This window comes from Nicotiana sylvestris, chromosome 6, assembly GCF_000393655.2.
Source record: "Nicotiana sylvestris chromosome 6, ASM39365v2, whole genome shotgun sequence".
NCBI lineage: Eukaryota > Viridiplantae > Streptophyta > Magnoliopsida > Solanales > Solanaceae > Nicotiana > Nicotiana sylvestris.
The window spans coordinates 110,707,380-110,717,254 of NC_091062.1; the positions used below are offsets into that span (position 1 = coordinate 110,707,380).

A 9,875-nucleotide genomic window follows, 5' to 3' on the forward strand; every position below is an offset into this window, starting at 1 on the left:
AGCATCAAAACTTAAAACATAAACAAAGGAACAAGCAAGTGGAAATTTATATAAAGGGAAAACCAAAGGGTTCCTTTTTTATTATAAATAATGGTACAAAGATACATTTACAACACTCCCACAGAGAGCCCTATAGAAAGAACAAGGAAAAAAATCTAGTCTACCCTCGGGAACTTAGCGTTTCCCCCCTCGGGGACTTTGTCTCCATCGGCTCCCTCGGGACCAGCTCCCTTACCGGCTACCTCCTCGTTGTCTTCAGCATCAGAAACGAGGGACTTGGCATCGAAATCATCCGCCTTGGCCTACTCTATCTCCTCCGAGAGATCGAATCCCTTACCATGAATCTCCTCGAGAGTTTTCCTCCGGGATCTGCATCGGACATATTCATTGCTTCTCCTCTCTCGATCGGAAGCCCCCCTCAACTTCGTATGAGCTTCAACAACATCTTTCAGATAGATGGTCACCTTCTTATCAGCCTTTGCTCGGACCTCTTCGAATTCGGCTCAAGCATCCACAACTTCGGTCTTCATCTTCAAAAGATCCATTTTAGGCTTGGCAATCCTGCTCGTCTAGACTAAGTTGCCTTCTCGAGCATTAAGAAGTTGTATCTCGAGGGTGGAGGCCTTAGCCAAAGCGTTCCTTTTGGCCGCAACATGAGTATTTATTTGTGCCTTCAATTCGTTGCATTCAGAATTAACCTGGTTAGCTTCACCCCGAAGGCATTCCAGTATCTCTGTCTTTCTCTGCAACTGAGATACCGAAACTTTAGTTTCCAAAGATGGGAGAAGAAACTTGTATTCCCTCAAAATAGAGGTTACCTGTTTCTCGAGGTTGCCTTCGTAATCATGACTTCGGTTCAACTCCGATCGAAGATGTATCAGCTCTCTTGTTTTCTTATCACAAAGAAGCCTGAGAGACTTCTCCCCATTCAAGGCTTTACGCAACTTATCCTCACATCGAAGCAGCTCAGACTTGAGCTTATCGAAGGCCTATGAGAAAGAAGGTTCAGTTAAAAAGAAGAAAGTATGAGGTTAGAAATGTTATAATGACTTCAAAACTCACCATAGAGAAGAGTCACTAAGCTTCCTCGAAGGCCGATTTCGCATCTACCGGCTCGGTCTCATCGGCCCCGATGAAGCAACCCGAGGTGCTCTGATTGGGCGGAGATACGTTAAAGCCCATTTCTCTCGGAGTACTTCTCGACGTCCGAGAACCAGCTGCCAAATCAGGTAATGAAGGACCTTCGCCCCTCCTCTATGTGGAATCTCTCCCTTCAGACTAGGGGCCTCGAGCCCAGTAGGCTCAACAGTCTCGGGAGGCCTCCTGGGTCGAGTCATCAATGTAGAATCATCCTCTCCAGGTGCATTGATGTCCACAGAACAACCGATAAATATGAGATCTTTGTCAGCGGCAACGTCCTCCTCGCACCCCCTGGCGGGTCCTGCTTTGCTATGGGAATCCTCATCCTTCGAGGATCTTTTTCTTTTATTATCCTTCCTTGTCTCAGAAATCGAAGGTCGTTCCTCCTCCTCGAAAGGGGATGGTCTCACCTCAGAAAACTCACCGATGCCTGCAACAAAGAAATTAGTAAAGGAAAGTACTCCTCGAGAGAAGGACTACCTAAAACATACCATGGTGCTTAGCCTCCCATTTGCCTTTTGACAAATCTCGCCATTTACGCTCGTCATAAGTCGAAGAGGCATCCAGTTTGCGGGCCCAGTCCACTAGATCGGGGACCTCATTTGGCATCCACGGAATCACTGTGAAAAAGGAAAGAAAACATCCTTACAGAGTCTAGCTCCACCGAGAACAAAAGTAATAGAATACAATATATCACTTACACTTGAAATTCCATTTCTTGGGAAAAGGTAGGAACTCCGCAGGAATAATATCGACAGTCCTCACTCGAACAAACCAACTCATCCACCCTCGATCCCTGTCCTCGTTATCACTGGCAATAAAGGGCTTGGTGGATCAGTGTTGTAGTGTAATTAGACCTCGATGATGCAAAGGCCGATACAATCTGATAAGGTGGCTAAGAGTGAACTCGAGCTCGGCCTTTTCAGCGAAAAAACTCATCATCAACACGATCCACCAGAAAGACAAATGGATCTGAGCCAAAGTAACTCGATATCTTCGACAGAATTCGAGCACAAGTCGGTTGAGAGGACCCAACGTAAAAGGGTACGTGTACACGTTCAGAAACCCCTCTATGTGGGCCATAATATCCTCTTCTCGGGAGGGTATCTGCAGCCTCACCTTTTCTCCCCATACACAGTCTCTCCTCACAGCCTCAAGGTGTCTCTCTTCTATTGATTGAATGAACCTCGATGCATGCTCTCGATGGCCCGGAACATCGAGAGTTTCTCTATTATAAAATATCTCATCGAGACGAAACAGTTCGAAGTTAGCTCGCCAAATGTCGCCCTATAAAACTGGCCCGGCGGGAAGCAGAGGTGGGACTTCCCTCTTTCTGGTGAGCAGATTTGGGCACGGTAGCCATGATTCCTTCAAAACAAGAAAGGGAAGATGAAAACTCAGGCGAAAGCTTTAATATGATTCGGCACCAGAACTAGCGCAAAACAAGGAACTCTATAGAGAAAGGAAGTTGCACAAAGCGGCAATGCCCTCAATGAAAGAAAGCAAGTATATATAAGAACAACGGCGACTATTCATTAACTTTGATAGCCAATTAGCTTTGACAAAGCAATTATGACTTTTTGGGAAAATGTACCGACAGGGCCATTTCGGTCGCTTTACGGTCAGGTCACATGAATCATGTCACCACACAGTGTTCGAGGGATTGAGGTGTCAAATCGATTCCTTACCAACCCAACCTAGGGAAGGTATGCAATTGAAAACAGAGCAATCCGATCTCAAGGGTCTTTGTTACTCCAAGACCGAGCTCGAAGGAGTTAAATTTAAGTTCGAGGCTTGACCTTGGCATGAACACTAAAAGGCAAAACTTTGAAGACATTAAACAAGAAAGTCCTTTGCATTCCAAGAAATATATTTACAAAGGTGCATTTACAAAACTCCCACGCGGAGTCCACATACAAAAGAAGAAGAAGTGAAAAGAGCAAAGGTGGCCTAGTCTTCGTCTTCGCTACTCCCCGAGCTACTCGTAGAGACCTCGTCCGAAGTAGTCGGAGCTACTGATTCCTCTTCCAAGGCCTTCGCTTCTTCGATCTCGGTAGAGAGGTCGAAACCATTGGCATGCACTTCCTCAAAGGCCTACCTCTGAGCTTTTAATCGAGTATGTGCAAGGGCGCGAGCCAGTTTGAGCTTGACCCCTTCAGATATCTACCTGGCTTGAGTATTCGTTGCAGCAACATCTTCCCCGATACGAGAATATGAGTGCATCGACTTCAGACTTGGCCGCGGATAACGCGACAGTCGACTCAGCATGAAACACCTTGAGTTTGTGAGCCTCCTCTTTAGCACCTTGAATAAGACTCTGGGTCGAGGCCAGCTCCCCTCGGAGAGTATCCCTTTCCGAGGCCATGCTATCCTTGTACCGCTTCAGCTCAAGGATCTCGATGTCTTTGGCCACAATCTCTTCCCGAAGTTGCTCCGTTAGGGTATCCTTTCGCTTAATCTGCAAATGCTGAGTCAAGGTAATGAACACAAAGTTATGAAAACAAAAAAGCAAGCTCATGAACACCGAACTACCTGCTCGATGAATTTGGCCCGCTCTTGGAGCATTTTCTCCGAGCTTGCTCGAAGGCTATTCAATTCCTCCTCCCTTCGAGCGTATAGAGTTTTTAGCTCTTTCGACTCCGAATCACACTTCTCGAACTCCTCCTCACAGTGAGTCAGTTCAGCTCTTAACTTGGAGAAGGCCTGGTCGTACAACATTATGACCTATAGCACAAAGGGAAGAAGTTAGAAAAACAAAGACCAAAACTCAAGGCACAAAGGTTATGTCAAAATTCACCTATTTTTGAAGTTTCACAGCCTTCTCGAGGACGACTGGGGCATTAAGATCAGCATCCTCTTCAACACCGGCAAAAAAATCTCCAAATGCATTATCCTCTCTCTGGGATGCCCCCACATCGGGAGTCTCCCTGTTCTGGGCGTCCCTTATTTGCCCTGGGTAAAACGATGAGCCTGGTTGAAGATCGCTTATGACATCAACCTCTATCGGGGCTTCCTCTCGCCCTCAAAGGGCCTTAGAGCTGGATCCTCCGAATGCGCCAACCAAGTGCTAATCAGCACAAGTTGTATCCCGTTCAGTGGTCGGCTCGGGGACTGCATTCAAACCCTCCTCCAGGGTCTCCTCAATACGAGGTGGGACCACATCGTCCATCTCTAACTCGGCAGTCTTCTGTCCGGCAACCTTCGAAGCATCAGCGCCTCGTCTTGCCCTATGTACCAGTGGGCAATCGTCATCGTCTTCGGCACGAAGACTCTCAGCAGCTTCCGGAGTTAGGATCGTTGCATTGGCCCTAGGCTTTCGAGCCTTAGCTCTCTTTGGTTTTGGGGACTCCGTCAGTGTCTCCTTCTTTCTCTTTCTATCTTTGGTGGGTCTTTGGGTCTCCTCTTCGCCAGAAGAAGGCGGTGTCATTGAAATGGCTTCCCCGAGGCCTGCACAAGAGTAAAATGCCAAACATACCACCAAAAAATCTATTTATAAGGAATTTAGAAGTGATAGTGGCGAGGGCATACCGTGATTTTTGGCCTCCCATCGAGTTTTGGCCAAATCATGCCAAACACGCTTGTCATATGAGGAGGCGGAGTCTAAGAGCTTAACCCAGCCCGAGAGGTCCTTGACCGCGCCGGGGGAACCACACGGTGGCTACGCAACTGAAGGAGAATCAATTCAAAAAAGAAAGGAATTAGTTCAAAAGAAGAAAAGAGGACATCCAGATGATAAAACATGCTCGATGTTACGACACTTACGTCTCATATTCCATTCCTCAAGGAATGGCATCTTCTTGGCAGGGATGAGGTCCGAAGTCCTGACATGAATGAAGCGGCTCATCCACCCCCGGTCTTTATCTTCATCGATGCTGGCAAAAACTGCTTTGGTAGATCGATGTCGCAGTTTGACTAGGCCCCCTCGATAGATACGAGGGCTATACAATCTAATCAGATGATCAAGGGTGAAAGGCATCCCCTCGACCATGTTCGAGAAATATCTAATCAAATAGACAATTCTCCAAAAGGAGGGATAAATTTGACCAAACGTCACTCGATATTGTCGACAAAAATCGAGGATCACCGGGTCTATCGGTGGAGAATAAGAATCTACGGGACCTAAGGTAAAGGGATACGTATATACGCTGAGGAAACCAGCTCTGTGTAGTTATATCCTCTTCTGATAAAGGGATCTCTACTTATACCTCATCTCCCCAACGACAATCTATTTTCGCCTTCTTTATGTCGGTTATTAAACTAATGTACTGAGACATGGTCTCGTATCGGCTTGGTATCGAAGAAGGTTTATCAATTTTGAAATCAGAGGATGTCTCAAAGAGCCCAGGAATACACTCTTCAATACGAGGAGGCACTATCTTTTTGCTCTTAGATGAGCATAACGAAGAAGGGGCTCCCTCTTTTTGAGGTACTGTCTAAGAAGTTTTGGCCATGGTTATAACAAAGTTTCAAAGTAAGCTGACGAAGAAGTAAACACAGAAGGAGGATGAAGACAGGAAACTGTTAACAAAGATTTGAAAATTTGAAGATGTTGTAAAGGCTTAAAAGGTAGGGAATTGGAGTATTTATAAGAGTCATCTAAGTGTATTGGAGGAGTTGATAGGGCCACCAATAGCGGTTCGTGGGCTTTTCGAGAACCGTGTTAATAAGCCCCATGTACAACTTTTCTGTCGCATCATTTAATGATCTCACGTGGCTGACATCATAATGGGGGTATCGAAGAGGCAAGAACTCAAGATCGTTTCTTATCCTTTCATTCTAAGAAACGCGGGGACTATCTGTATACGGCCAAAATCGGGGAGTTCGACTTTAGGGTTACTATGACACTCCACGCCCGACCTCGAGAAGCTCGAAGCATAATTTGAAGTGTGACCCCGAGGTGCATCCCTCAAGGGAGCATATCGAAGTTTCGTTGTGGTCAATCTCGGAGCAGTACAAATCGACGATCGTCATGGAAAGGCGGGAAAGCTCCCAAGGACACGTGGTTAGAGCTTACCAGGTCTGCAAGGATAGTACAACTGAGCCATTATACAACTGTACCAATAGCATTTTCTCGTCATTATTAGACATGTACTATGTTGGGATTCCCCCCTCCTATATAAAAGGGACCCTTGTCATTTTGTAACATGGATGAATCTTGACTACAATAGAATATTTTCTTCTTTTCTCACGCTCAATCTTGTCTTTCAGCTTTATTATTTTTTCATTCAATATATATTCTTCATTTATTATTCTTCATTTACCGCTATTATCGGACCCGAGGTCCCTGATTCCATTGAGTTCGAGACCCCAGTCCTTTATCAACATTGGTTTGCATATCTTATTCTCTTTACTTACACTTAACATCTATTTCCTAACAACTAGTATTTAAATAAATCACATATTTTTAGAACCAGAAAATCAAATATATAATTGTTAATACCATTTTCAAGGTAAACACACTGCCACAACAATGTGAAGATAGGTTTTGACTCATTTACTACTTTAGCTCAAGCTTAGTTTCTTTTGGAGGAGATTGTTCCATTCAAAATAATTGAGTTAATTTTATCCATGGTCATTGAACTTTTGTGTTTGTTATCCAAAAGTCATTTCTTCTTCTTTTTTTGTTACGTAAAAATTATTTAACTTTGTGTTCATCACTCAAAAATCACTATTCCTTTTTTTTGTTACACAAAAAATATTTTACTTTACTTTAGTTATCACAAAGTCACATTTGCTAGATTTTATAATATTTTTACTTGAAAAGTCTACTATGCCTTTGATATTATATAAATCTTCATATTTATATAATACCTTCTATATTATATACTATATAATATATTTTTACCTAGGTATTTTATTTATAACTAAAATAACCTAATAATATTTTATTTATTATTTTTATAATATATTCGTACATTTAATTTTTCCTTAACTGATTTTATTTTAATTTTTACCTGTGTTTTATAAAATTTTGTCAAAGTAATTATCATGTCAAAGTAAAATCTTTTCTTTATTTTGTTACACAAAAATTATTTTACTATGGTCACTTTGACAATATTTTATAAAATTTTCACCTGAAAAGTCTATTATGCCCTTGACATTATAAAACTTTCTCAAAATATGCTTTTTTAAAAAGTGCTTTCGGTGGAAAGCAATTTATATTTGACTATTTAATTTGAATTTTTTTTTGAGTAGCAACTAATTTTGGCCAAACATTTAAACGGTGCTTCAAAGCATAATTTTTTCAAAAGTATTTATCAAAAGTGCTATTGAAGATACTTTTGGCAAGAAAAAGTCATGTTTATATGTTATGATCATTGTTTCAAGAAGTATATTGCTGATAAAATCAATTCATAAAAACCTCCTTTCATTTTATTATTACCGTCTCTAGCCACTCATGGGGTTTGGGAAGTTCATTTTTGGAGTTAATTTTTTTCTTTTTTGACTAGGTGAGTTTCTTTGTCAGTAATTCTTGTACTACAATGACATCTGTAAAAGTTCATTCAGACTGTCACAACAATTTGAAGATAGCTAGGTTTTGACTCATTACCACCTGGTTCAAGCTTATTTTCTTTTGTAAGAGGTTGTGCTACGCAAATGACCATTGCTTTTTCTTCTCTTGTTTACATTTCATTTTTTATTTACTCATTAGAAGACATTATTAGATGGGGGTAATATTAAAGGGAGTGGTAGGACCACAAATTCCAAAAATAATTATTTTTTTTAAACTTCGTGTCTAATCAAACAAGCTTACATAAATTGAAACGGATGGAGTAAACAACAAGAAACTCATGGAATATGAAGAAATTTTATTTTGTACCAGATTCACGTAATTTGTATGAGACTCCTTTATGACTTTGCCAAATGGATTTAGGGTCCCACTTCATGCAAAAATTAGCCAACTCCCAGCTCCGCTATTACTCTCTCCCCTTCCTAATTTCTTCAACTCCCTTAACTCAATGTTTTCAATTACCAGAATTAAATGTTTCTAATTCGTTCTTTTAATTCTTCTTCTCTCAAGCAATTGATCATTTTTCAAAGACACACAAAACTTAAACCCATAAAATATTTTTGAGAAGAAGAAAAAGAAAGAATCGGAAAGGAAAGAACACCATTAACGTTGACAAATACTAGTAATTAACTTTTGGCATTGTCCATGAAACCTAACAATAAAAAGCAGACACAACCTCTATATATAATCTCTATTTTTTCCCTTTGTAGTTCTTTTTTTGGTTCGAATTCCTCTATCCTCTTTTTCTCCTCTTTCTCGCTTCTTTTTGTATGAATATGGTGAAAACTGAAAAGTCATAAAACAATACCTTTGAAAAAATTTCAAATAAGATTGGTAGAGTATCTGCTGAGCTATGTTTCGTTTTAGTTTTATGAAGAGCTAGAGTAAAAAACCAGATGTTTCTCAGCAAACATCTTCAAAAATAATGTGGAGCTCACAATCAAGTGGCATATCCATTGCATCAGAGGCGGATCTAGGATTTAAATTTTATGGATTCAACATTTAAGATTTAGCATTCAACCCATAGTACTTTTAAAGTTATGGGTTCATATTGCTATATATTACAACAATAATAACTTTTTACACATAAATTTATAATTCTCGTCAAAAGTAATGGATTCAGTTGAACCCAGTGCCGATACATTGCATCTGCCTCTGTATTGCATAGGTCTGTTGGGAGAAAGAAAATGAAGTGATAAGGAACAAGGAAAAAAAAAAGAAAGAAAAAGAGGAAGAGGGAGGAGCATTTGCCTTGATTGAAGAAGTGCCATTGAAGGAGAAGTTGTTAGAATAAATTGGCCTACAAATTCCAGATGTCACTAAATTAATAAGGGCCTCACATAATTATTACATGACATGCGAAACTCAAAATAAAATTTCTCATCTTGTGTTACTTTTTCAGTCAAAAGACTATACATTCTCTCTTTATGTTTCCATCGATTTTATTGCCCTCCTTTTCTTAAATCATTTAATGTCATTTGACGATATTGTTTGTCACAGAATCGCAGCATTTAATTTCTCCCGCGGCTATTGACTAATTGTCATAGTACACTGTGTTGCACCGATCGATTGGTATTTGTCAAATGGTATAGAAGCGTTAGATTAAATGAAACAAGTTGAAACCTCTAGCAAAAAGAAAAAGAACAATTAGATCGAAAGAAAAGAGTATTTGGAGGTCCTTTCATATAATGACTCGTTCGAACTTTGACACAAAATTTGAAGAAATATGATCCTTGCGCATAAATTAATGAAGCACAAACTAAGAAATTATTCTTTCACTCTGTTGTATGTATTTTATTACTCTCTTTTTAATTACCCCTTGTGTTTATGATGAGTAAATTGTTGGGATTGGATAATTATGACCCAACATGAGATCTTTGACAAAATTAGAACTAAATTTCACTGTACCAGTGACATCAAATCAAAGGAGGGGAACTCATATGTTTGACTTTCGTGTGGTTGAAGTACTATTGCATCTCTCTCTACTTATTTTCTTTTTGGGACTGTACTTTACATCGGTCTGAGGTCAAATGTCAACGGAAGAGCCTCCCTTTGTGCACAAAGATAATGCACAAGCCAGAAACTTCTTTGGCGTACCAATTCTGGCGTGTTCAAGATTTTCTTTTGCTTTTAAAAGGTGAGAAAAATGCCATAGCTCATCTAAAAAATTTGGTCCTGAATTCTTGGTCTATGATCTGGTCTAAATTTCGTGTTATTCAATGCA

At 40.5% G+C, this 9,875-nt stretch overlaps 1 protein-coding gene across 1 annotated transcript; it reads right to left on the reverse strand.

Annotated features, from left to right (window-relative positions):
• Positions 1–569: 569 nt before the first annotated feature.
• On the reverse strand, positions 570–5,128 carry LOC138871093 (uncharacterized). The gene is made up of 9 exons (XM_070148948.1): positions 4,903–5,128; positions 4,264–4,587; positions 3,956–4,092; positions 3,673–3,864; positions 3,308–3,607; positions 2,437–2,572; positions 1,632–1,760; positions 1,242–1,570; positions 570–989 (listed from the first exon to the last, which is right to left on the reverse strand). Exons 1-9 carry the CDS (start codon positions 5,126–5,128, stop codon positions 570–572), a joined length of 2,193 nt encoding a protein of 730 aa, XP_070005049.1.
• Positions 5,129–9,875: the final 4,747 nt, after the last annotated feature.